A 26,679-nucleotide genomic window follows, 5' to 3' on the forward strand; every position below is an offset into this window, starting at 1 on the left:
GATGAATCATCGATTAGTGATGCATAATTTTAAAGCTGCTTGGTCCGATTTTATATCAAATTTTGTGCACGTTTATAAACGATGGTTATGCTAAGTATATGTATAATAATAGACAATGCAGTAGTTTTCCCAGTCAATTAAGCCAAATTTCAATGAAAAAAAATATGTACAAATTTGTTAACAAAACAAACGACATAAAAGGGTATCACTTTATTTCGCCTCATGTCAAAATTCACCCCTGACGTCAAGACTGGTATGGTTGTGACATTGCTATTATTATAAAGGTAGTAATGTTCAGGCAAATTACAAATAAACATGGTTTTATAGACCTAATGAGAGTATATCGATCGAGTACGAAGTCCAAGGTTGATATCAAAAGGTTGATATCAAAATGCTATAATTGTTTTATCATAATAAATCAAAAACTAATTCTCTTGAAAAAAGAAATAGCAGTAAAATATTTAGTTCAGGCACGTAGCATCGTTTTTGAAAGTGGGGGGGGGGGGGCAGGCTCATCCAGCCCCCCCCCCCCCCCCCCCCCCGATGCTACGTGCCTGTAGTTCATAATGTACTAGTATATGTGTGTTAATTTCGCTATTGTGATGTGACAAAGTCGTACACGCCAAAACCAGAATTTTGTAATGAAAATTTATTTTTAGTATATTGTGAGGCTTATAAATTATATATATTTTTAGTATAGTAACATTTATAGCACGATCACGTGATAGCAATCAACCAATCATACGATTTTAAAATGATATAATTTACGTGTGAATAGTTGAGAGCAAATAAACAGAATCAAAGATATCATGCTGTAGATTTGCCAAGCAGAATTGCATCAACAAAGTGAATTATTTATTTTACCTTATTACGCATTTTCCTGATAACTTAAAGTTACAAAAGTTTTTTATTCAAATTATAAGTCACACTAAACTTACATGTAAATATTTCATGCAGATAAAAAAAACCAACAAAAAAACAAACTTTCATGTGTTTTTAACATATTTTTTCCAGATAAAATCTATGTGAGATGGTCATACATTCGATCATAGTTATATTTTTGACGAACTTTCAAATGAACTTGATATGAAATTTTAAATATAATCAAAATCAATAGAAGTCCCATTAAAAATTTTATTATAATTTTTTATCAAAGATGTTAAATTCTTCTTCGACAAAACATAGAACAACAAGCTTGACGGAATTTCTTATTCAGAACAAGGTAAACCCAGAAATTGCTGAGATAATTCAGGAATCGCAGCACGTATAGCGTAAACGTTATATAAAAGACGTTTGTTACGTGGAAGCTGATTGGATTCTCTGTGACCCCCACGTAGTATTGAAGACAGAAGAAAATTGTGAATGGTATTTCTGTCAATAAATAAATGACAGTAAGAGCACAGACGATTTTCACAGATCGTAAGAATTTCGGAGAAGGGTCGACGATGCCGTTCTTTCTTACAAGTTTGTAGCAGAAAAATGAATTGGTACACAGAAGTACAACAATGGGGATGAGATGAACGCAAATGGATCGCACTAACCGATCGTCGTTTTCCAAATACATGACGAAATCGTCTTCTTTTTTTCTTCTAATAGCACAATAGAAAATATCTTGGTCTTTTGGTTTTCCGTAATAGATTTTAGCCGACATATCGTAATTATCGGTGACATAGTGAGGAAACGTAAACAGAATGGCTGTCACGTAAACCAGAAACGTTGCAAATAGCAGCCTACCAGTGGTTAGCATGTTCTTAGCCTGCAATGGAAAACGCACCAGTAAAAATTTCACAACTCCCAGACACACCATTAGCCATATTGAGACCATGTTGAACGTGATGGAGACGCTTGTTCCGTATTTGTACGTCACACACAGGAAATGGACCTGGTTCTCGGTGAATGAACCCGAGGAATGATTATATAGTACCAGAGCGAACCAATACGATACCATCAGCAAAGTCACACTTGCCGCATCTGCTATTGCCATCCCAATAAGAATCACATTGATGCCAAAGTACATTTTTTTCCCTAGAAAAACCGCAACGACGAAAATATTGCTCTGAACCACGACCAACTGCAAAATAGCAGGAACCAAGTTAAGATACACCGGAAGACCGCTGGGAAACCAGTTGAATTTAGCGTAGTTTGTTTGGATAGCCATTGTAGGCATTTGGAATGCAAATACTGGACTCTCGCGTTTCCAAATGTAGAGAAAATTGCTTCATTCCTACGCATGCAGCGTTGGTTTGCCGACCCTTTATATATATAATTACTTACTTTCATTTAATTTCGATGATGTGTCATTAAGTATGATTTGCCATTAACCGTCATGAACCCGAGGCCAGGATTGAATGGGCACATGGGAGCAGCTGGAGCAAAATACCGCAAACAGGTGTAACAGAGATAGGTTTACTATATTACATTTATGACCACTACAGCATAAGTGCAACGTTTTGCAACAGCAGAAGCAACGGTGTTAAAAGAAACAACAAAACCTTTCTTAATGCATTTACACACCATTCATTACAAATTTGCGTTATTTTACCGAGAATTTATTATTTTGACTTTTGCCAAGATCAAATACTATGGTCCACTCTTGGAGTGTATATTTAAAGATCACATTGTCAAGTTCCCGTGAAAACACATCTTTCCGAAGTTTAACCTTTAACACAGGTAGATATCCGTATGTATTGTAGTAAGCGTTTTTGAAATCTAACATTTAACTTGTCCATCTTTTGCTTATCCCTATATGCTTTCGTTAATTCGTGGAAAATCAATTAAAATTTTCGAATTGTTATCCCAGTCGAGATTTACGGTACTTGATTATGAACATGTATAGCGCGATATCTCATAAGGAACCACGCTCTTCTGTATATATAATAATATTTACATCTACCAAGCATAATTTCCTCTATTTCTTACGGAAACGTATAGTTAATTCATAGCTCTATAGAAACAGCCAGACTGAAATCTACACACCCTATTTATCGATTGGTCGAAATCTACAGCGGCTGAAAGTGACAGGAATGAAATTGACACCCCCTGTTTATCGATTGATTACATATGTATTTCGTGCAGTCCGGGATTTGACTAAGGTCGCTGTACAATCGATAAACAGGGGGTGTCAATTTCATTCCTGTCACTTTCAGCCGCTGTAGCTTTTGTACATTAACAGTAATTTAGTGAATTTTACTAACTTTTCATAATGAGTTTATTGATTAGTTCAAGAAAGATGTTACTATAAACAATAAAATGCTTTCTTTGATGATTCATGCGGGTTATGAAGGTAGCGATCATTGCAGGAAAAATTTACATAACCCGCTAATGTGGGTTATGTATTTTTTTTTTAGCAATGTCGCTACCTTCATATCCCGAATCACCAAAGAAAGCTTTTTATTGTTTAAATGACTGATTTGATGACCGGAGGCAGGTCACGCGAAGGTTATAAAATACGACAAAATACAACGCAAAAACAATAATATTTAAAATGAATCATTTTTTTGCCGATATAGAAATGATTGTTTTTACATGCATTTACATTTACTTGTAGAATACATAAGGATTGTAATTCATTTTATTGTACTGCATACACGTATTCTCGCTTTTGTCTCTACTAATGAAATTCAACAAGTTGCTGTCCTTTAAAAAAGGACTGCAATACGTGGACCATATGCATGTGTTTCCAACAAAACGTGAAAGCCTTAAGATTATCAGAGATTCCGTCGGCTCTAGCCCCCACTAAATTTGTACGTTGTATTACGTATACAGGTATGTACAGCCCTTATTTTTTTCTCTCAGAATTTAAGGGTGTTTATACTTCTAAAATAATTATGATCTATATATAATGAAGATTGCATGTAAAGTATTAGGCATTCGGCGATTTCTAGTTTTTGCGCCCACATTACGCTTCGCACTACTTTGTTAACTATGCAGTGACAGCTTTGTGTAAATTTATTTCATATTTTGATGCATTTTTCTTGAGATCTTAACTTATATAAAGTCATAGTTATTCAATCAGACTTAAATGCTTAAAATTTTTAAATCGAGAAGTATTCTAGCCTCGCTTAATATAAAAGTAAAGTTAAGCTACATGTGCATTCGGAAAACAACAAAACATTGCAAATTATGCTATTTGATGCCTGTTGTAGTTTCGGCATAACATTACTTCTTTCATAATACTGACAGTTCATATCACATGCCGATCATTTCTTTAAAAGGAATTCTTTGTTTCTGTACTGTTTACCGACAACTTTACATTTACAGCGCCTTTGAACTTAAATGTGCTTATGGCATGGAATCCCGATCCGGATTGAGATAAACGCGTGCTAGCCTGGTTCCCTGAGCTACCCATCACGCACAGGAACCAGGCTAGCTCATGCGCAGGCTGAATTTTCCCCATAGCATCCGGTTTAACCTCGCTTATATATTTTCTGCGTGGACCTCAGGGTCCACGCAATAATGACATGAATTTCTATTATTAACTATTAACACAAGTCTCTTTATCTGTGAAATGTACTGGTCAAAAGTATGATCAATCGTTAAAAAACGAACACTATCCAGACAATCCCAGCACGCTTAACATCAAAGTGTCAAAAATATGAAGCAGTCTTTATTGTTGCCAATCGCATTTTTGAATAAAGAATGAAAGGTGACGATACAAAGCCTGAGCTTTATATCGTACGTCTTCCCAAGTACTAAACTTAGTATTCTGTGCTTATTAGAATTGATTCGTGGTTAGTTAACTGCGATGGCAAATTTGACTAGTGTCTAGCCTAACTAGCTGTCAATTTGATTAACTAACTAGTGGTTACATGTACCCCCCCCCCCCCCCCCCCCACCTTGGATAAAGGCGCTAAAGATTTGGGGACTTCTGTTGGGTTTTTCCTATGAGAAAAACGATAACCTTTTTTGCCCTCCCTCCTCCCTTTCAAGCGCGATACAGATAATATAAATTGAATTCTTTCGTTACTTATTGTAAGAGGTGACATAAGCTATAATAATTTTAATTTTATATCCATTTGTCCCATTCATTTGCACTTACTGGTATTATTTGAGGTCAGATTTTGTTCAACACCACCTCTTTTGCAATCCAACCAGATCAACGTCAGTACAATCATACTTTATATAAAACACGCATTCAAAACAATCTGAGAATAAATAATAACAGGATAGAAAAGCTTTTTTCTTCTTCTTCTTCTTTAAAAAAAAACATTCTAAAAATAGTATACAAAAGGAATACATGCCCTCGTGTTTATACAATAATGGAGATTCAACAAAGAGCATGATGAGGTGCTAAAGAGATCAAAATGCAGCTATAAAGACAGGGAAAAAAATCTTGGAAGGGGTGGCGTGTTTAAGAATGGCAAGTGTTTTTTTTAATCAACAGTTAAGCAGCAAAATACAACAAATAGTGAACATTAAACACGTTCATAAGTGATGAGATATTCTGGGTAGGCCTGACGCTTGTCGTAGACAATGAACTCTCGGAACAGCCATTTTCCATCTCCGACTACAGAGTCGTAAAAGTCTTTTGGTTTGTGAGCCTTGCAGTTGTCATTTCTACAGCGCTTACAAGGCGCTCTTCTGTGTGCAACGGGTAGGTCGTACAAGCATATGTCTCCTAGGCACATGCGCACTAGCAACATCTGGTGTGGGATTTTCTGTCTGTTTTCTTTCCTATCTGCAAAAATACAAATAATTTTCATGGATAAAAAGATTTATCCTTCCTGCTTGTATTTTTATATTAAATATTCAACAACTGCAAGAAGTAAGATTCATATTGTTCATTTGCAGAAAGTTATAATTCACCTTTCTTATATCTGATAATCTGTCACTTTTAAGTGTCATGGTCACAGAAATAAAACATATCGAAAAAAAGTTGTATGGCATACCAACATACTGGTCCGCCTTTGTGGAGCTCTCGGCGCCGTATGCACCCTGTCCGAACATAGCCGTTCCTCGGGACATCCTGCAGTCCAGTCCTTGAGTCAAAACAGAGTCCATTGTGTCGGCAAGCGTGCCGTGAAACACGAAATGCTCATTGATCTCTGGATAAATGTCAGAAGTAAAACCAGCCCCAGACTTGTGAGACGATAGAATGGTACTGGTTTTAATGTTCCCCGATGATTTAGCAATATTTGCTATGGGTGTCGGTCTTCCCCTTGTCCTCGCTTTGTCAAAAAACCTCTGCCTCTCTTGGACATAGCTCTCATACAGATCTAGATTTTCTACACGCTCTACCTTGGTTACACGTATTTTTCGATACATCAGCTGGTCTAAGCCTTTAGCGTCGTTCCCGTGGCCCACATGTCTATAATCCCACGTGTCTTCCACGAGTTTAACGACGAGATTTCGCGTGGCTTCGTCAACAGCAACCAGTCTGTATGGTCGGCGGTTCCTTTTCCGTTTGCACACTTTAATATTCTCCCCACCTGTGTACGTGGTCCAGTATGAGGGGACACAGAGCTCCTCCTCGTACATCAACGAGAACCAGTCACGTGACCCTCTGGTCGGTGGCGGCTTTGGTATTATTATGGGAGCTGCGTTTTTCATCTTCGGAGGAGTTATCTTAACGACTTCTGCTTCGAACACCTAAGTGAGAAGAATGTAAATTGTAATTATAAGTGCCATACTGCTGAATTTATTTTTGGGATGCAATTTTTGTTTAATTTTGTGGTATTTCTATACAAAAATATTAATCGCTAAACCCGTGTCTGATAATGGTTGCTCAATGGCAAAAAAATTATATAAATTTTCAGTTAATTTGGATCAAACCGTCAAAAACTTTACCCAAAGAGAAATCATGATATACATGTACAAAAACTTAGCGACCGAACAGACATCTAGAATTGAAGAAAACTTACAGATAAATAACACTCGTACCTTCCATATATTTGAGAAATCGTAGTCGGCGATATCTACCACTATGATTATGGTATTAATATCAGAGCCCTGATTGGCTCTACAAAAGTCTTTGATGGCGGAAAGGATTGTAGCGGCCGACATCCTGACGGGATATTTGAAATCTCCGACACCTAGAGTAGGAATGGCAACTGTTTTGTGGCCATCTTCTTCCAATTTATCCAGACACATCTGAACTAGTAATGTCAATGCCTGAAAAATATCTAATGTGATATTTACTCAATAATATGAGAGAGAGAGAGAGAGAGGAGAGAGAGAGAGAACGAACCTGCAAATTCTGATCTCGTTCTCTTGCAGCATATGTTGGTAGGGCCCCAAAATACACGGTCTCGACATTTCTGATGGCGTGGCTATCTGTAGATATGACGTCACCGATATCGATGCCCGTTGGATATTTCTCGGCAAATTCCGCCTCTAGTCCTGAACCAGCAGCTCGAGTGATTTCTTTGGAGGTCTGATTTGTACCTGGTTCTTTTAATTGAGGGACTGTACCGACAATGACATCTACCTAATATATCAAAACCAAATAAACATATACATAAGCGTGCATCCCTTTGTAAAACTTGATGCTTCTTTAAGAAACATTATGGAATTCTAAAAGAAATAGACATCACCTTTTGATTTACAAGGGTGCCAGCAACAAGTTTTATCATAAGGCTATCTAGAGAGCACTCAACATCTTTTGGTTTCGTTGGAAAATTTCCTACAAAGAATTTTAAAATTAAAAGGTGTTTTATTTCATTATTATTTGAAGAAAAAAAATGTCAAAAGACACCAATAAAATGATAAATACCTTTTGAACCTGGTTTATAGAGTATAGAATAAGAATAACGATTGAATTCGTTTTCAAATTCTTCAAAAGTTTTCGTATCTTTTGGAAATATCACAAAACGTATTTCTGTTAAACTAGTTGATTTATGCGACATTTCGAAATCTTTAACGCACTGGACTAAACGTCGCACGACATTTTTGGCGGGGAAATTCAGGAATCCAGTCCCTAAAGCGGGAATAGCCATTGAATTTATATGTAGTTCATCACCTCTCTCAAGACACAACGTCACAAAATCTGTTAAGATCTAAAAATAGAAAAAAATACCGACGATGCTCTCTAGTCATCTTTATTTGGTAAGCTTTTGTTATAGATAACTAATTCATAAAATCATAAAAATAAATGAAATTTAGAATTAAATTGATTAACCTGTTCAACATCATTACTTTCTTCCGTTGTCCAGTATTTCAGACAGCCATGAAAGATGTACCCACAGTACAAGTTTCCCCCACCTGTCTCCGCTACTTCTCCGAACTGAATTCCTTTCGGATACTTCCTGTTACATTCATCCTGAATGGAAGATCCTGCTTTCTGTAGCATTGCCCGGGAGGCGTTACCTGCACCAAGCGTTAACGTCTGTGACGTACTATTAACTATGGCATCAACCTCTTCGTCGTAAACTAAGCCCTTCTTCAACTTGACCGTCACCCGGCCTATTCTTGCTTTACATTCCTGGGACTTTGTAGGGGTTTCTGGTAATTGTAATCTAATTAGAAATGAAACACTTTGAATTTGTCAGTTTATATATTGCTAGTAAGCTTATATGCTGTTAAAATAAAACTGTTTAAAAAAAACCATGGAATTATTACATTCATCTGATGATGGTATGTTAGATAATATTCTTGTGAACTAGACACTGCAAGCAGAGGCATCTACCATCTATATAGAGATGTACAGTGTAACTTTGGTTACAGAACTGGTGATATTTAAGATGACTCGATTTATGACCATGAAAATAAAACATTATTCAAAAACAATGTACAACACATACAAGTCAACGATACTTCTATAATACATTGTAGCTATCTCGATTTTTAAAAATTTTCAAAACCAATAAAATATGGCCAATACTATAGTCTGTCCCAAGTTATTGCTTCCATCACTTTTTGATGATTTTTAATACACATACCTGTGAAAGAAATACAATTGCAGTCGATAAAAGGGAATATATCCAAGATATTTTCATTGAAAAATTATCATTTTTCACTCATAAAAGTTCACAGGAACGAAAACAAATTTCTTACGGAGAAATATCAGTCAAAAAGTGATGGAAGCAAAAACTCGGGACAGAGTATACCCAGAAATAAAATAAATTAAAATGCAAAATAAAATCTTTTATGATAAGGTAATGACTGTGTTATTTTCATACTAACATCTACCATTAATATTATACCACTATGACTTGTTCATTAAACTGGAAAATAAACCTACTTTCTTCTTCCCAGTAAACCTGGCAGAAAGCTGTTCTGCATATCCTGTTCGCCAGCTTGTAGTGACGCTGGCTCTGTGTCGTCTGCGTCCAGTAGGTTTCCCGCCGATGTGCACCTTACTAGTCTTCTGGCCATTTTGATTTTTATTCTGACTAAATATTTTAGGGGAAAAATGTGTACATATTATTATTCAATACAAAGGTGAAGAGATATGAAAACTTCGGTATTTCTGAATGAAAACATCAACTCCTTCAAGTTAGTCCCAAGCAATTAAATACATTTTGTGGCCTTTACTGACAATTTGACCCTTTTTTCATATAAATAGAACCGCTTTAATAAGAGCTTGGACTTTCGGTGGGATATTACTATCTAGTTTGCTCATCAAAACAAACTGTCAAACATTGACATCCTTTCTCCTAATTCGCTAAGAGAACCTCATTAATATTCACAGACTGTCAAAACCGTTGCTCTGCCGTGTGAAACTGATGCTGTTTCAGCGAAATATACATCCTTGGATGAAGTCGGACGAGTGTCATGGGGTTTAATGTATGCATATATATTAGCCAATAGCTGGACAGTTAACCATGAAGAGACCCCGCCTTCATCAAATCGGAGTTAACACGTACTGCCCAAAGTCCAAGCTCTTGTTAAAACGGTTCTAAGGTCAAAGATAAGTGGAGCATCAGACTCTGGCGTCACACAACTTCAGCTCACTTTTGATCTCACTATTTTTTTTAAAAATTCAATACGTTGTGTACGTATTTGAGTTCAAATGTTTAAAAGTATAGTAAAGCATTAGAATACGTTATACGTTATGAAATGTTTTTACATTATAATCAAGGCGGCATATATTGGGTAAACCCAAAAACAATTGTTAAAAAATATGCTGTAAGACTATTTTGGGTTTTCAAACGATATTTCATAAAGATGCCTGTGGTCTTTTAAAAGTGTGCAAGTCTTCCCTTAGTTCCTTATCTTAAGTATATACATGTACCAGTATAAAAGCGTGAATATTTTGTTGGTTTCATATCAATTTTTCAGGGTTTCCTTCCTTCCTTCTTTTCTGAGATATAATGAAACTTTGGAGCCCACTGGACTAGCTTCTCAGAACTCTACACCAAATGAAGTGCGAGGGAAGGAAATGCCATGATAGTACCATGTCTTCCGATTAAGGATTCTTTTGTTTTTAAATTAGATAGGTTTCAAAAAAATATGACAATTAACATTTATTGATTCTTGATCAATATATCGTTTAGAAACTTATTATAGTATTTATATACATATATTTTTTACTTGCATTATTTTTTGCTGATATGATCATAACGCGATCCATTTTTGGGGACGGGCTAACTTTGTCAAAGGTTTTGACTAGTGGTAGACTTTTGAGCAACGAACTCTAACCAGTGGTCATAAGATAATTACATGTATAGAGAAGGGATTTAACCAAATCATGTCTAAACCGACAGACGGACAGCCAACATTTGAGCATAGTATAAAACTCTGAGAGAGAGAGAGAGAGAGAGAGAGAGAGAGAGAGAGAGAGAGAGAGAGAGAGAGAGAGAAAGAGAGAGAGAGAGAGAGAGAGAGAAAGAGAGAGAGAGCATATTCTTCAAATATTCCCCTTTCAAGATTCCCAATAAAGAGAAACCCCAAAATTTCCAAAAATGTTACGCAATGTTACAAAAGCTGAATAAATACATGGTAAACAGTATACATGTACCTACCAGGGGTTGGATTTCAAATCATTTTTTCTTGACTCGTGTAAAGTACTAGTATATCCGACACTACGAACTAGGTACATGTATATACATTGGGTTTCGGTTTAAATTCAATTCAATTTACTTTCGTTTTTAAAAAAACCCTGGAAATTCTTGAAGTGACACCGTTTACCTATAGATAGAATCAGAAAAGTTCCAATTTACCTTACCTCTGTCTTCTTTTGTTAATAGGATTTCAGATGACAAATACGGCGAATTATTACTTAGTTAACTTCCGGGTATACAAATTAAGGACTTTAAACCATGTATTGATCATGGACCATTTTTATGCAGAACATGTAAAAACATGTCATTCAAGTGTTGTTAAACGTCCAAGTCTTCGTGTTAACATCTTCCTTCGTACTGTTGACTTGAAAAATACTAATATCTAATATTAACATGCATCGATCGAAAAAGAAAATCAAAGTACCAGTAATTGTGACTTGTTAATTATCAATATATCCAGATAATTTACCAAAAATTCTTTCTTGATCAAAGGCTGTATTTCAATTCAACAAATTTACAAAAGTCATTTAATTAAGATTAAAACGACGCTAACGGTTTTGATAATCTTGTCCTTTACAAAAATTGAGAATCAACATTTGTAAATCTATATGACAATTATCTATTTTTTTGTAAGGGACACTCCTTGTGTATGTCCTCGACGATAGATTTCTCAGTAACTGCAGTGACTCTTGACCTCTATCAATGACCTTGATCCAATTACTCGACTTGACTAAATATAGCTGCAAAACTGTAGCTCCATGGAAAATTCGGGTTGACGGACCGTGATCGTCCGCCACCTCGAATTTCCCGTGGAGGTACAGTTCTGCAGCTAGACTAAATGCAACGTCAATGAATGTCTCCAGAAAGACAAACAAGATGTCCATGGGCATCAAAGTTTGCATGGGCAAAAAAAAAACTAGTCTCGAAAAAGAAAAGAAAATTGGTTGAACATATTTTTAAACAATAAAATGTTTTCTTTGGAGCTTCATGTGGGTACGAAGGTAGCTATAAAAAAAACCCACAACAATGCGGTAAAAATACATTACCCACATTAACGGGTTGTTTGTTTTTATTTTTGTTTTTAAAAAACTAGTCTCGAAAAAGAAAAGAAAATTGGTTGAACATATTTTTAAACAATAAAATGTTTTCTTTGGAGCTTCATGTGGGTACGAAGGTAGCTATAAAAAAAACCCACAACAATGCGGTAAAAATACATTACCCACATTAACGGGTTGTTTGTTTTTATTTTTGTCTGCAATGCTATATACTATCTTCATTACCTGAAAATGCACCAGCAAAAGCATTTTACTGTTTATATTTACATCTTTCTTATATAATCATGAAAGTGAGTAAAAAGTAGGGGGGGGGGGTGATCGAGTAAAAGTACGTAATTTATTATTAATGTCGATTAGAATATTAAACATAGGGAACAATTAATTCCATATATGTGAAGGTTACCATGGTATAAACATTGGTAAATGAAAGTCCGAGATCAGTTCGTGTAAGTCCGTGGAATTCGTGCTCCAAATGAAGTTTTAGTTTCGATCGATCAAGAAATAATCCATCAAAATCAACAGCAAAAGTACAAGGAATATATCAGTGAATTATGTAAAATTAGTAAATAATAGCTGCTACAATTAAAGTTTTCATTTGAACATATTTTATTCTGTAAATTACACACGATGATTGGAAACAATTAAGTTCTTTCAACTCGCATGTTCCTCTCCTAACAATGAAAGTTGTCAACAATGCGGCCAAACGCAATTCAGAATGCGTGCCTTTATGCTGTCAGTTAGGTCATTTCTTATATCGCGTTGATTTCTGTCTTATTGTCGTGCATGTATGAATTTGAGGGAAGCAGATACTTCTTGTATGAAAATATATACCTGTATATTAGAGACTAAATTATTAAAGAAAATGATACTTACAAATTGAACTAATTTTAATCGCATGAAAAATAAAACCAAATCCAAAACCACAATGTGATTATTTTGGCAGAGGCTTATATTCAATAAATTGGATGTACAATTTCATAATGCATGATATTATCAATAGGCCCTTATTTTAATTAGGTAGAGCCTTCGTCGTCACATTATTTCTGCTAACAAACACTCTTCCCTTTTCATGTTGAAGAGAAGCATCTAAAGATTCAGTTCGGGTCAATTTATAACCATTTTAAACAAGGGGATCAACTCCTTTTATACATATGGGAACAGTTATTCCTCTTCACAAACTTTGCAATCAAAATAAAATACTTGCCTGCCGAATTTTTTTTTTGAAATTCTTGCTCTGCGTCATTAATGATATTTTTCTGACACCGGACAAATGGACTAAGCTTTCAAATACTTATACATTACCCACGGTTGGCATGGCCTTTATATACAAAATAAACTTTAAATAAGAGTCAGGATTATAGAAAACCTTTAATGTATAAATGATCAAAATGATAAAAGTTATCATAATTATCCGTTGTAGAGCAAAATGTAGTAAGCATTAATACATAACACATAATGTGAAAATACATGTATACATCTTATGCATAAAATTTTTATTAAAAGAATGTACATTCAAATATATTTTTATACCTGTACATAATTGTATAGTTATAATTAATAAAACATACCTATCAAACTTTATTTCTATGCTCTACAATAAACGTGTAAAATAACTGGTAGTTAAAAGTGTCATATCTTTTGTATGGTATCAAATTTGTCGTGACTCTTCATTTACGTTTATTTTTTTTCATTTACACCATGAAAAACATACAGCAAACTGAGGCATTTTCAAAATTCAGAATAGTAGAATCTGCGTGCAACATATAAAAAACCTATTTGATAATTTTTGCATCACAGTCAAGAAAGACTAACATACAATAAAAGACAGCCAAATAAATTAATAAAAAAAAACCCACAATAATTTGAATTTGCTTCCATCAAAGCCTTTTCCCCTCATTATACATGTATGACAAACAAAATAATTAAAATTCATATTAATTCTGTATATTACATGTAATTTTTTAATTTAAGAGTAAAATAAAATTCTACAATTAAAAATTAGATAAAATTTTGGGCTCAATATTTAAAACTAAAATATCCACTTTTCCATAGCGCAAGATCCTTACGAATTTTATTTGTCCAAATTCACTTTTTACGTGTTTCACTTTTGAGATAAGTCCATGATAATAAATGTTTACAAAACATTACTCGTCTCTTCAATGGTTGTGAAGATAAACTGTCTGATATTTGGATATGTTAATGTTAAGCCCTGTAAAATTGTAACTCATATTGCTTATATCGATAAGTCTTCCCATTCCATATGCAGGTTTTAAATCATGATCATTAGTACACAAAGTTCAACATAAATGTAAATATGTCAAAATAGATAATACATGAAAAAAACAAAGAATAGTCAAAAGTGATTTGTTTTGATAACACTTTAAGGAGTTTAGGGTTTCCTTTCAAGAAAATCAATGTCAGTTTTCACGGGTTTATCCGTCAAAACTTCCTTCCCTTCCACTGTTGTTTCAATCTCCCCAAACTTGAAGAACAAACGTACCAATGGTTCGACGCCAAATGGTGGTTCTTCTATGTTTATTGTCAGTTTTCCAATATAATCGCATCCTTCATCTGCGACACATTTAATACCTTTTTTATCAGTTTGATAAAATTTTAAAAACAATTGCTTAGCAGAAATTTTCGGTGAAAAAACATCAACTTCAGTATTTTGGGCCACTTGTAATATTTCACCTCTGGAAACAATTTTATGAAAAGTTCCAGAACAAAAGGTTGTTCCACTGATGACCTTCTTCATGTCACCTGGATCAGTATCGAAGCCAAACTGCAAGGTTTCAACTCCGTATGTATGTGGACTGATTCTGCGCTCCACCATGGTATCATCATGTCCAAAAATAACGGCCCCTTTAAGCACTGCCAACCCTGGGTCAGTTGGAATTATCAAATGGTACTTACTATATTTGTTTTCGAATTGTTTTTGGATAATTTCTGATTCTGAAAAACCACCTACAAGGATAATATCTTTGACATTCTTTCCATTACCTTGTAAGATTTCATCCATGACTGAAAAACACTCCTTCAATGTACGTTCAAAGATTTTTTCGATCATCTTGGGCTCAAAAATTATTTTTCCAGTTCGTACTTTGACATCTTCTGCATGCTCCGACTCCTCAACCAAAGTTTTGTATGTTTTCCCAGTTTTATCTTTACAAATGGAAGCAAGGGATGGATACACTAATAACAGTAATTTGTTATTAGCAGAAAGATCTCGCTTCTTTAATTCAATGTTGCTCTCCATATCCAAGTAGTCCGAAGTTTGTTTTTTGAACTCATCAATGACATCTTTGGTTAAAAGTTCCTCCATGAATTCCCAGATCCTGGCATTGATTGTGGTCCCTCCCCAAGCCCCTCCCACTGCTTCATGCAGCACCTCTAAGCCTCCATCCTTTGCCACACCCATCAGGGTAAAATCTGCCGTACCACCTGGAAGGTTAAATGTGAAAAGCTCTAAACATCCATTTAAAAAATATAATCGAAGGCCAGAACGGCCACAAAGGCATCGAGATGACATTTTCTTTTATATAGAATAGAATGATATCAAAAATTTCTGTACTAATAATCATACATCAAATAATATTAGAATAAAAAAGTAAATGAATTATGTTTTGTGCTGCTTTAAAAACTAAAATCAGTATATTTCCTTATAAAATAGGTTGTGGTTCGTTTATAATACAATAACTCAATAAGTTACAAAAATCGAAGAAATTTCAAAAATAAATCATTTTCTTTCTACTTTAAAAAGTCTTTGAACAATTTTCACAGGTTTATAGTTTGAATACATTAACAGTGTGTCCCTAATTATAATAATAAAACATACTTTTATTTATTTCAATTCCCGTTTGAAACAAGATTACCTATGGTATGGTACTTTACAAACAAATCCACAACATGTGCTGTCTAAAATGCTCGACCAAACCAACTGCATTATCGTGTTTATTTATTGCAAATATTATCGCTTACATTTATTTTGGAGACCCTGCCTGATAACAAATAAATTTACACATCAAATTTTATTTCTATCTGGCATGGTCTCCAATTAAAATGTAAGCGATAAACTAAGACAATATTTAGTGAAGTTTTACACCTTATTGTATTCATCCGCCATTTCTTGATTTAGCAATTTTATACTTATGCAATGAGTTGTAAATAACGAGGGAGGCAAAATTGGGTTTTTTGTACACAATTTGGTTAAATAAATGGAATAAAAATCTTGTAATATGTTCAATACTTTAAGGAACTTATTTCTTATGCACATTTTAAAGGCAGTGCAGAGCATGACGATTGCCAATCCAGATGTTCGCTAGAAAGCTGCCGAGCATTTGCTCGATGCCTTAAAACACAACAAAAACTTCTGCAAATTAATCTGTGAATACACTAAGATTGCCTGTGCTTAAATTATTTTGTCAAAATTAGTTTTGATTAAAGGACTTCATTAAATACAGGACGGTAAAAAAATGTGGACAAATACCAAGAAGTCTCCCAAAACTGTCTACAAATTTCAATTAATTTGCAACATTATTAACATGTACAATGGGGATAGAATATGAATACATTAATATAACTGCAGTACAAAGACCCACCTCCCAAGTCCACCAGTAAAATCTGGGTCCCACTGACGTACTGGTCCCCGGAATCACTGGGCAGATCAGGCTTGGATCCTTTTATAGTGTATATCGCTGCCACCTCTGGTTCAAGAGTAAGAATCAGTTGTTGTCTTGGAATTCCAGCCTGAAATCAAAAGCATATATTTTCATTTTCCTATGTCTTTGCCTGTGATAACACTATGTATCGATTTTGTACCATATAACTCATAAAGCCAAATTGAGGCGCCAGCGGGGTTTGCTTATTTATATTTAAATATTTAATCGTAAAATGGTTTAAATTTATATAAATATAAGTAATAAGGAATCATTCTTTGAATATTATGAGGTGATAATTGCGGTCGAGGCGTGATCAAATCTATCATAAAGCGCTTTGGACTTTATTGGATTTGATCATGCCCCGACCAAAATTATCACCTCATAATACATGTACTCAAAGAATAATTCCTTATATAATGTCTGTTTCAAACAACTTTACATATTATTATGTACTAGATGGCCCAGCTGCCCCTGACAGTAAAATTGCAAGGCAACAATTCTGATTTTATACTTCCAATTGAGGGTATCCTAATGGAGAAGCCATTCTATATAACCTATCAATGATCTGCTATAGTATTTTTTTAAAGGCATGTGTTTGAGAGGTAACTTACTAAAAATGACAAGATGCATGTAATTGCACAAACAACTTTACATGATAAAATCTATAAGTCAGAATTTAAGAACAAGAAGAAAAAGAAACCAATACTAACTCACCTTTTCTGCTGCTTTTCTCAGGAATTGTTTGGCAAAATTGTTCCACAAAGAGGGCACTGTCATAACCCAAAGTATGTCATCTTTGTCAAATTTCTTTTCTGCTATGGCATCCTTGCACTCCACAAACAAATATCCAATTGCAGTTGAAATCACTTTCTGGGCATCCATAGGCCTACCCATGTGGTCAAACACAACTAAGTTTTCATCACATCGCTACAAATCAATTGGGTACAAATCAATTTATGTTCTATTAACTGAAGACAAAAATGAAGACTATGAAATCTTTCAAATGGACAAATCATGTCCATGGTTGCGTTTAGTGATGGGGATATGCAAGAACATATACCATTTTATATTCCATAATTACTTTAGTGCAATTGACTTTAATGATTTAGGATTTAGAAATTCTGTTGTAAACTGTCAAAACCATGATAACAATGTTTTCTAAGCATGACTAATTCAAAACAGCACTAAACAATTGAAACAAGATATCTGTGAGCCAATGCTCACTAGTGATACCCCCGCTCTGATGTGAATATGCAAAATAAGCAAAGTCGACATTTAACAGAAAGCTGGCATCCGATTGGTACAGAAATATATCCCACAATATGGCATGCCTAAACAAATAGTGTGTTAAAATTTCAAGCATCTGCGATAAATAGCTACTGAGAAATCTTTGAGGAAAATTTGTTTGAAAATTTTGGCTAAAATAAACAAAGTACTCATTTAACAGGAAGTTGACGTCTGATTGGTACAAAAATATATCCAACGATATGGCATGCCTTAAAAAATACTGTGTTAAAATTTTAAGCATCTTCGATAAATAGCTGCTGAGAAATCTTTGACGAAAATTTGTTTGAAAATTTTGGCAAAAAATAAACAAAGTCATTATTTAACAGGAAGTTGATGTCTGATTGATACAAAAATATATCCCACAATATGGCATGCCACAACAAATAGTGTGTTAAAATTTCAAGCATCTGCGATAAATAGCTGCTGAGAAATCTTTGAGGAAAATTTGTTTGAAAATTTTGGTTCAAAAATAAGCAAAGTCATTATTTAACAGGAAGTTGATGTCTGATTGATACAAAAATATATCCCACAATATGGCATGCCACAACAAACACTGTGTTAAAATTTCAAGCATCTGCGATAAATAGTTGCTGAGAAATCTTTGACGAAAATTTGTTTGAAAATTTGGTTAAATCAAAGTACTGAAAGTACTGAAAAGCGCTAACCTAGCTTGGTTCTAAGAAAATTTACTGTGTGCAAGCGTAGGCGGAAATGAGCCTTATTGAAATTTTGGTTTATGTTTAATGAATATCAATTTAAAGTATCGAAGGCCAGATTTCTTTAAATATATGTTACTTTCTGAAGATGATGTGTTCGATGTATTCATTCGCAGTAATATAACAAAACTACGAATTCGCAAAAAGATATGTTAAAATCACAAATTATACCTTTTGAACAGAAATTTATCACAGTTTTTGACATTTTCTTGCAAAAAATCGATTTTATTTCTCTATATTTTAGCTTCTGAATACGCACGATATTTTTTCATCCCTGCGTAGCATCCCGTGCTGATGTACGTAAGCCCCGCAAACCAATCGTATCCACTCGGCCATTTCCGTCACCCAGATAACTGGTTCCCTATACCTCTTACCAGTTTAAATGATGTATATTTCTGCTCATAGAGGGCAGTTATTCCTTGCACCGGAAATAGAAGTCTAACGACAATAAAGCGCTGAGCTATGCTTAGCGCTTTAAAAATAAGCAAAGTTGTCATTTAACAGGAAGTTGACGTCCGATTGATACAAAAATATATCCCATAATATGGCATGCCTAAACAAATAGTGTGTTAAAATTTCAAGCATCTGCGATAAATAGTTGCTGAGAATTCTTTGACGGAAATTTGTTTGAAAATTTTGGCATAAAATAAACAAAGTCGTCATTTAACAGGAAGTTGACGTCTGATTGGTACAAAAATATATCCCACGATATAGCATGCCTATACAAATACTGTGTAAAAATCTCAAGCATCTGCGATAAACAGTTGCTGAGAATTTTTTGACGAAAATTTGTTTGAAAATGTTTGCTAAAAATAAACAAAGTCGTCATTTAACAGGAAGTTGACGTCTGATTGGTACATAAATATATCCCACGATATGGCATGCCTTAACAAACACTGTGTTAAAATTTCAAGCATCTGCGATAAATAGTTGCTGCGATAAATGCGACAGAAATTTTTGTTACGGACGGACAGACAGACACACAAGGGTAAAACAGTATACCCCCTTCTCCTTCGGAGCGGGGGTATAAATAGTACTGGAGGCTTATATTAATATTAAACTCTATTTGATGTATCTAAATTTTAAAATAAGATCATACATACATGTTTTCCAAGTAACTCTTTTTTTATTTGGTAAAAAAATCTGTAATCATGATGCTTGTTTTCTTCCACTAATGCTTTAAATTTTTGCTCTGCCTCATAACCAAAAGACTCCACTAATCCATTACTCTTAAATAGGAGGGAAGTTGGTGTTTTCAAAGACTCAAGTAACTCTGAAGAGTTAGTTTTCCACTTCCCCGTTACAACTTCTAGAGGATTTTCTTGTGATGAGAATGCAAAACCAGAGTAACTGGTTCCAAAGTCAATAGCTGCCACAGTTTTGTGTTTTGTGACAAATTTTTCTACAAGATAAAAAACATGTATCATAAAAGTGGTGGGTAATAAGAAAGCATGGCCAAGATGCAAAATAACATTATACAACATGTAGTAAGAAACAAAATGATAAACTGTAAACCAACTTTTATTTGCGTGCCAGAAATTCTCACGAGGTTCATGAGAGCCTTTTTACATATATCTTCAATCACTGTATACAGTACTCAAATTCTCTAGTTTTTCAATTTTGTTTTTTGAGTCTACATCTTGATTGCAAAATAAGTGGCAGCAAACAAGTTCATGTCCAATAAATTGCATACAAGTTCATGTCCAATAAATTGCATACTAAAAGTTGTCGCGAATAAAAGTTGATTTGTAGTACTTGCACAGATAGAGAATAAAATAACATACATAGTAGGTTTCATAGTGTACGTAAATCTAAACATAGGTAATCAAATATAACAGAGCTCAACGAGATGTGGCGCCACCTGAATCAGACCATCACAATTTGAGTTGTTCTTAAAATCTTATTTGTCTTAGCATCTAGATAATCAAGATCTGTCTCTGAAGCCACCTCTGTGATTCATTTTATCTTAAATAGTTTACCATGCAAGTTTGAAAACAGAAATACTATATTTACATAAACAAGTGACCTATTCCAAAAACCTTAACCTTCTCTAGCATCCAAAACCAATGGTTCAGATTCAGCATCCAGGCTGGTGTTGTGTGTCTTGTATCACAAGATACATCATCTACTCAAATTTGGTAAAGATTGAACCAAACATAACCAAGATTTGTCTATCTAAGGGGTGTGCTTAAAAAAAAATTTAGCCAGCTCCAAAAACCTTAACCTCATTCAGCATCCAAAACCTATGGCTCAGATTCAGCACAAGATATAAGGCATCCAAGTCTTTAAAGACCGAAAGGAGGTCCAGATGCACCATCCAAGCAAGTTTGGTGAAGACAGGACAATCATTAACTTAGATACAGGACCTGCTCTAAATACTTTAACCAGGACCAGACACTGAGGCCGACACTGTGATTTTAGCATAAGTTCCTCCCGACTTTATCTCGGTGAGCTAAAAACTAATGCCTGTAAAAAGCATGAATGGAGTTTACAAAAGAATGAAAAAAAATTGAATGTTGTTTGGATTTGTCTGTTGTTGTAACTTGTTGTAATGATCTTGCAGTAATTAAATGGAAAATACTTTTTTCTTCTGGTTCATTTGTTGCAGGTTTCGAGGCCACCCCTAGATGACGTCTCATTGGTCTCCTCATCATTTCAAATCTTCTATAATACATGTCAGGATGGCCAAAAAATTCTTCCATTTGCCAAAACCTCCTCCCTGAATTGACAAAGACAGCTAGTCACAAAAAGCGTGAATGGATTACAGTGATATCTTTGTTTGCAAAACACCGGACGTCTTTGGTAAATAAATATGTTTGTGAAAAAATAACAAACCTCGCCTGTGTCTTTCGTCATAAATGTAATCATGGGAGACTACAGGAACAAAATCTTTATTTCTGGCAGCAGGATCATATCCCGCTGAAATACAAAGAAAAAGTGACTAGACCTTAACATTTGCATAATTTAAGGATTAACAAAAATGGTTATGTTTTAGAAGACTTACATGACATTCTACAGAATACTGTGAAATCATTAAATTTCGTGGGGGCCGGTGTTCGTGGATTGTGTTTTTTTTGTTTATTCGTGGGTATGTGATTTCATGGATACGTCAGTTTTCTGTTTCAGTAAGAAAGATAACTCTTTCTATACAAATTTGTTTTCGTTGAGGATGTAAATTCGTGGTGGAGGGCTACCCACGAATACCATAAAAATTGAGCCACCACGAATTCTAATGATTCCACAGTATATACATACATGTACATAATGCATATAAAGTTATAAAAAATGGAGAAGAAGTTATTTCTAAGAAAAAAAGAGAAGTTGGTTTGTTTAACAAGTGGAATCTACTTGTATATTAATATGATTGATTAGTCTTCAATGGATAGCAATGTCACAAATTATAGGATTGTGGACCATGTGAAAAGATTTGTTCTACTATATTAGACTAAGTAAAGTTAAACTTTGGAACCCCCTAAAGGGCTTTATAATTGGTCCAAGGATAAAATTACTGGTTTCAACAAAATTGTTCTCGCACTACTAGTACACTGGTTATTACATTACAAGTTGTAACAAAGATTTTGAATTGCTTTTCCTTTATTCTATGTTAAACATAATAACCCTCTTAGGGGCTTGGATATCAGTTGCAGATCAGGGCTTGTAGAGTTTAGATATCTAAATTATTTTTAAGACCATTCCTGAAAAGTTTGACATTTCGGTGCTGTGGTTCTTGAGAAGAAAGTTCAAGAACCTCTTTGTATTTTTACTGCTTTATTTCATGATCATTTCCTACTGGTAAAGGTAATGACCTTTAATTAAATAATTACTCTGAGTAAGAATCATTTGTGTCAAGTTTGATTTCCACTGGCCAAGTGCATGGTTTTAGCAAAGAATATGAAAATTTAGCAAACTACTGGTATCCTCCTGTTTTAATAGACCACATACAAGGCAATGAAATTTTGAAACTTTTAGAATGATAACTTTAAATACCTCTGATTCCAGCCCTGTATGTACATTCAAACACTGTGTTCTCAGACAGCTTCTTCTGCATTGTGTCCACATTTTTCTCTTTCAAAAGGAAAAAGTCAAACTTGCTATAATTTCCAAACTTGCTATAAACTTGCTTATTACAAAAGTGTTTTGCTATAAACTTGCCAAAAAAAAACCAACTCTTGCATTGTGCTTACTGTAAAACATGGAATATTTTGAGGTGCAAAATTCAAAGTGGGTAAAGATTTGAAAAGTACAGTTCAGAAAGTTAGTAATAATCAGAGTAATTGCAATAATCTTGTGAAAAATTATTCATATTGAGTTTAGCGAATTCTATTCGAATTCCTCTGTGAAAATTTTGTTGCAATGTACATACTTGTGGTTCCTCTTTATAATTACAAAAATTACAGTATTAAGTCTCCAAATCTCAATATTGTATGACCAGTTTATACCTTGCAAGACTTCTGTTGTGTCTGCAATTATATTTTGGAAATAATGACCAAATCTTCTATATTGCAAGGCATTTTTAAACTCCAGTACGAGAGAATCATCCTCAAATACAAACAAAAGCAAAGTGTAGGCCCGTCCTTTCCGACTGAACCCAGAGTTTGGCCAAACACTTTCTGGGATAATGGAGTCATCACGTTTCCTCAGGGTCTGCTCTGTGATATAAGTATCAGTATTCTCTAGTACTTCATCCAAGTGTAGAAGAATATTTTGTCTTGCTGTTTCTGCCAAGGGAAGTTGGAAGTTAAAAATCAAATGCACGAGCGGTTGAAACAAGTTTCACACCAACTGATAAAATATAATAAGTAGAGATTTACATGAGAGAGATAAATGAGAGACAATTAAGTTTGTAATTGCAGAGAGAGAGAGAGAGAGAGAGAACAAATGAAGTTAAGGATTTTTCCATTTCTGTGGTTCTATTACCAGCATCTTGATGTACGCTGATCGTGTCTCTGCAATAAAGTTTATCAGCGATGTCTTTTTTATTCAGCTGTCTCAGCAGCTGAACGAAATATTCAAAGGTGCGTTCCTCTGATGCTTTAAGGAGAATCTTTAAGAAGGCGGCAACCATAGTTTGCCGTTGCCTGCATGAGCGAATGATTTGTTCTTCTGGCTTTGTCATCAAGCCTTCTTTCACAAAACACATTACCAATTGTCTGGGTTCTAGCTCTTGAACAAGAAGGTCCCAATATTGTTGTATTCTCACTTTTATAAAGTGAGAGTCCTCTAAAAAAGATAAATCAGTAATTAAGAATTTATTCATAACATTATTGAACATGTCAAAAAATGTCTGTGTGGTTTATATAAGATAGAGATAAGAAAAAGTTTCAAAAGAAGTAAAATAGGTGAAGAGTTCAGAAATGCAGACCTTGCTTGTTAGAACCTGATGTAGATTCAGTGATTGTAACATGAATTTCCAGCGTTCTACTTTCCTCATACAAAGATATTGTAATGTTCATCATATCCAACAACATTTTGATCAATTTTTGGATGACATGATCATTATCTGACAACAAACGTTGGCTAGCCTTTTCTGTGAGGGATGTTAGATGTAACACTAGAGGACTCTCAGCTTTATCAACTCTCATGTGTAAGAATCTGGAGATTCGGCTGCGTAGTGTCGAGTCACCATTAAGGAACTTTACAATTTCTTGCTGCTTTTCTTTTAAATCTATTTTACTACTGAGAATTTCAATGCTCAACACCATTGCAGAAGGAAACATTCCTAATTTGTAAAGAAAAAAATTTGGTTAATTCATTATATCAACAGTTCATTATAATGCAATTTTGTTGTTAAGGTATCCGATGTACAATTGAGCCAGAGAGCTCGGGATTTTCCGAGATGAGCTCGGTAGATTACGGAGCTTGAAATAAATTTTCAAAAAGTCGCACTATTTTTGATCTGACATAATAAACGATAAATAATAAACAATTGATGCATAAACTAAAGCAATATTTTTTTTTCTTAATTTTAAAATGAGTTATTTTAACTTTTCCCCCTTACGTTGATTGTGACGTTGTAGCAGCTTTACGTCATTTGCCGTTGTATGACGTTATTTTTTTCCCGCGGCGCTCTTGCAATAACGTGAAGAAAAAAATCCTAATTTATAGAGTAAATGTTGCAGCGCACAAGTCACGTATTTCGTCGAAAAATATTGAGTAGGTCGTTTTAATCATTGATTTCGTAGATATTGTGACTGTGCATAACTTGAATTGTTAATTGTTTGTTAATCGTATGGCCCTATTCAATCTGTTCAATTTTTTGTATAACTAATTTCATTAAACATACAGAGTGTTGCGGACCTAACATTTGTATAACGGCGTATTTGCTACTAACTATTTTTAATAAGTACTATGCATACGGATTTCGCGGTTAAAATGCTTGTACACGTTTATTGTAATTATTGTGTTAAAACATCTCCTTGTTATTTTCCGTAAATCAAGTTAACAAGTCAAATAATGAAATTTCTAATCATTGATTTATTTTTTCATCGGGATTTCAAACAATTTTCTTCTCTCGCATTTCATATCACATTTATGTGCATAAACGGTACATTTTTTACTCTTTTTCAAAATCGCTTGATTTTATATCATTCAAATAATACTATTAGATACTGATTCCGACTGCTTTAAAGTCAATTCGTTTCATTTTTGCTGTTTACATAAAAGAGGCACGTCACCATCCAATGAAATCAAATACTCGAAATTTGATTGACAGGTTCAGCCAGATAGCCGATGTTCGATGCATGTTATGTGTGGTATTTGTACACAATCTTATCGTGTAAAAATGCATGCTTATTACAACATCACAGCGTCATGTATGGTTGATTCATATTTTGTTATAACTGTGAAAAGCATGTTGATGTATTGTACATTCCACAATTGTACCGATACGGAAACATCGTAGTCAGACTTTATTGACAGTCTCCATTTTAAAACTGACTTAATTTTTTTGTTAAAAAGGATACAATTTTGAGTAAAAGATAAAACAATATATATTGTTTTCTACGAGTTTGGAATGAATTGGCTTGGAATGAATTCTAATAAAACATTTCACACGGTTCTTGCACGCTTTGTTCGTAACGCTTTACACACCTGATGTGACCCGCAATTCACGACTTCGTTGTATTAGTAACAATATTTTTTGTGCAAACATTTTGCTGAATGAAAAAAAACTGAACAGTTTAGATTTTTAATTCTAAACTTACAAGTTCTAAATGGTAAAGGTATAGAAAACAGGAAAATTACCAGCTAACGGGAATATGCGTTGGATTATGAATGCGACAGCTGACGTGGGGGGTGGGGGGGCGGCGGTAAAAATCGCGTGAGTCGTCATGGTCATTGTAAAAAAAAATTCGAGAAAATAAAAAAAGATATTGATAAAGGTAATCAATTTATTTAAAAACTTTATTTTTATTAAAATATGTTGGCAATTTTTATTTGATAAATATTATTAATGATTACACGTTTTCGTCAAAGAAAAGTAGTATTTTACTATGCGTGATTTGCAGAGCTAGAATTACTTCCCCATAGTGATTTGGCGGGAAAAACATCTTTTTTTAGAAACTACATATCCTTACCTATCAAACGAGTACATTGAATATATACCTTACCAGGCATCATTTTTTGGTCAATTGTACATCGGATACCTTAAACAAGCAAATCCAGAAAAAAACAAGAGGCCCAGGGGCCACATCGCTCACCTGAGCAACAATTGCCTTAATTCTGATCAAATTAGCATTACAGTATCAAAATATCTTGACAACTGAGTACAGTAGATCTTGCTAAAAAAAAATAAAAATCTGCCAATTTTTATCAACCTCTTATTTTTTGGTAAATACCAAGCCCCTTTTGTTGTTGTACCTGTAAGAAGATTTGTCTCTATTCCTATATACCCCCCCTCCCCCCATTTCATGGCCCCATTTTTCTCTAGGGAATCATGGTTTCATCAGACTTAAATCTGCATAACCTTTGCTTTCACACTAAGTACTGAGTTTTGAACCGAACACTTTCCCAGAATAGTTTTAAA

General features: G+C 34.4%; 3 protein-coding genes across 6 annotated transcripts in view; all 3 read right to left on the minus strand.

Annotated features, from left to right (window-relative positions):
- Positions 1-1,120: 1,120 nt before the first annotated feature.
- LOC128157011 (uncharacterized) lies at positions 1,121-2,288 on the minus strand. The gene has a single exon (XM_052819360.1). The coding sequence runs from the start codon at positions 2,165-2,167 to the stop codon at positions 1,160-1,162; it is 1,008 nt and encodes a 335-aa protein (XP_052675320.1). The 5' UTR covers positions 2,168-2,288; the 3' UTR covers positions 1,121-1,159.
- Positions 2,289-4,884: 2,596 nt separating this feature from the next.
- LOC128157125 (protein mono-ADP-ribosyltransferase PARP15-like) lies at positions 4,885-11,252 on the minus strand. 3 transcript variants are annotated; one of them, XM_052819510.1, is made up of 9 exons: positions 11,105-11,252; positions 9,179-9,329; positions 8,117-8,453; positions 7,712-7,994; positions 7,533-7,621; positions 7,187-7,426; positions 6,880-7,110; positions 5,889-6,588; positions 4,885-5,677 (listed from the first exon to the last, which is right to left on the minus strand). In XM_052819510.1, the coding sequence occupies exons 2-9, from the start codon at positions 9,310-9,312 to the stop codon at positions 5,415-5,417; spliced, it is 2,277 nt and encodes a 758-aa protein (XP_052675470.1). In that variant the 5' UTR covers positions 9,313-9,329; positions 11,105-11,252; the 3' UTR covers positions 4,885-5,414. The 3 variants fall into 3 exon arrangements, with proteins under 3 accessions (XP_052675470.1, XP_052675471.1, XP_052675469.1); XM_052819511.1 differs by having other exon boundaries at positions 11,100-11,215; XM_052819509.1 differs by lacking the exon at positions 11,105-11,252 and adding an exon at positions 10,902-11,040.
- A 2,091-nt stretch (positions 11,253-13,343) lies between these two features.
- LOC128192425 (uncharacterized) overlaps positions 13,344-26,679 on the minus strand; it is a 22,379-nt gene continuing 9,043 nt past the window's right edge. For both annotated transcript variants that reach the window (XM_052865074.1, XM_052865073.1), the window contains 10 exons: positions 24,019-24,375; positions 23,574-23,876; positions 23,096-23,374; positions 22,644-22,721; positions 21,492-21,575; positions 21,238-21,375; positions 19,760-20,058; positions 17,368-17,580; positions 16,594-16,741; positions 13,344-15,436 (listed from right to left, as the gene is read on the minus strand). In XM_052865074.1, the coding sequence (XP_052721034.1) occupies positions 14,385-15,436; positions 16,594-16,741; positions 17,368-17,580; positions 19,760-20,058; positions 21,238-21,375; positions 21,492-21,575; positions 22,644-22,721; positions 23,096-23,374; positions 23,574-23,876; positions 24,019-24,375 (2,951 nt within the window). In that variant the 3' untranslated portion in view covers positions 13,344-14,384. The remainder of the gene's footprint in view (positions 15,437-16,593; positions 16,742-17,367; positions 17,581-19,759; positions 20,059-21,237; positions 21,376-21,491; positions 21,576-22,643; positions 22,722-23,095; positions 23,375-23,573; positions 23,877-24,018; positions 24,376-26,679) is intronic.

The sequence above is a fragment of the Crassostrea angulata genome, chromosome 7 (assembly GCF_025612915.1).
Source record: "Crassostrea angulata isolate pt1a10 chromosome 7, ASM2561291v2, whole genome shotgun sequence".
Taxonomy (NCBI): Eukaryota; Metazoa; Mollusca; class Bivalvia; order Ostreida; family Ostreidae; genus Magallana; species Magallana angulata.

Coding starts and splice junctions, on each gene's coding strand:
- LOC128157011 (XM_052819360.1), bottom strand. CDS start 2,167: ATGCCTACAATGGCTATCCAAACAAACTACGCTAAATTCAACTGGTTT.
- LOC128157125 (XM_052819510.1), bottom strand. CDS start 9,312: ATGGCCAGAAGACTAGTAAGGTGCACATCGGCGGGAAACCTACTGGAC. Junction 7,995..8,116: donor AAAGTAATGATGTTGAACAG/GTTAATCAATTT, acceptor TTCTATTTTTAG/ATCTTAACAGATTTTGTGAC. Junction 5,678..5,888: donor AAAGGCGGACCAGTATGTTG/GTATGCCATACA, acceptor GTATTTTTGCAG/ATAGGAAAGAAAACAGACAG.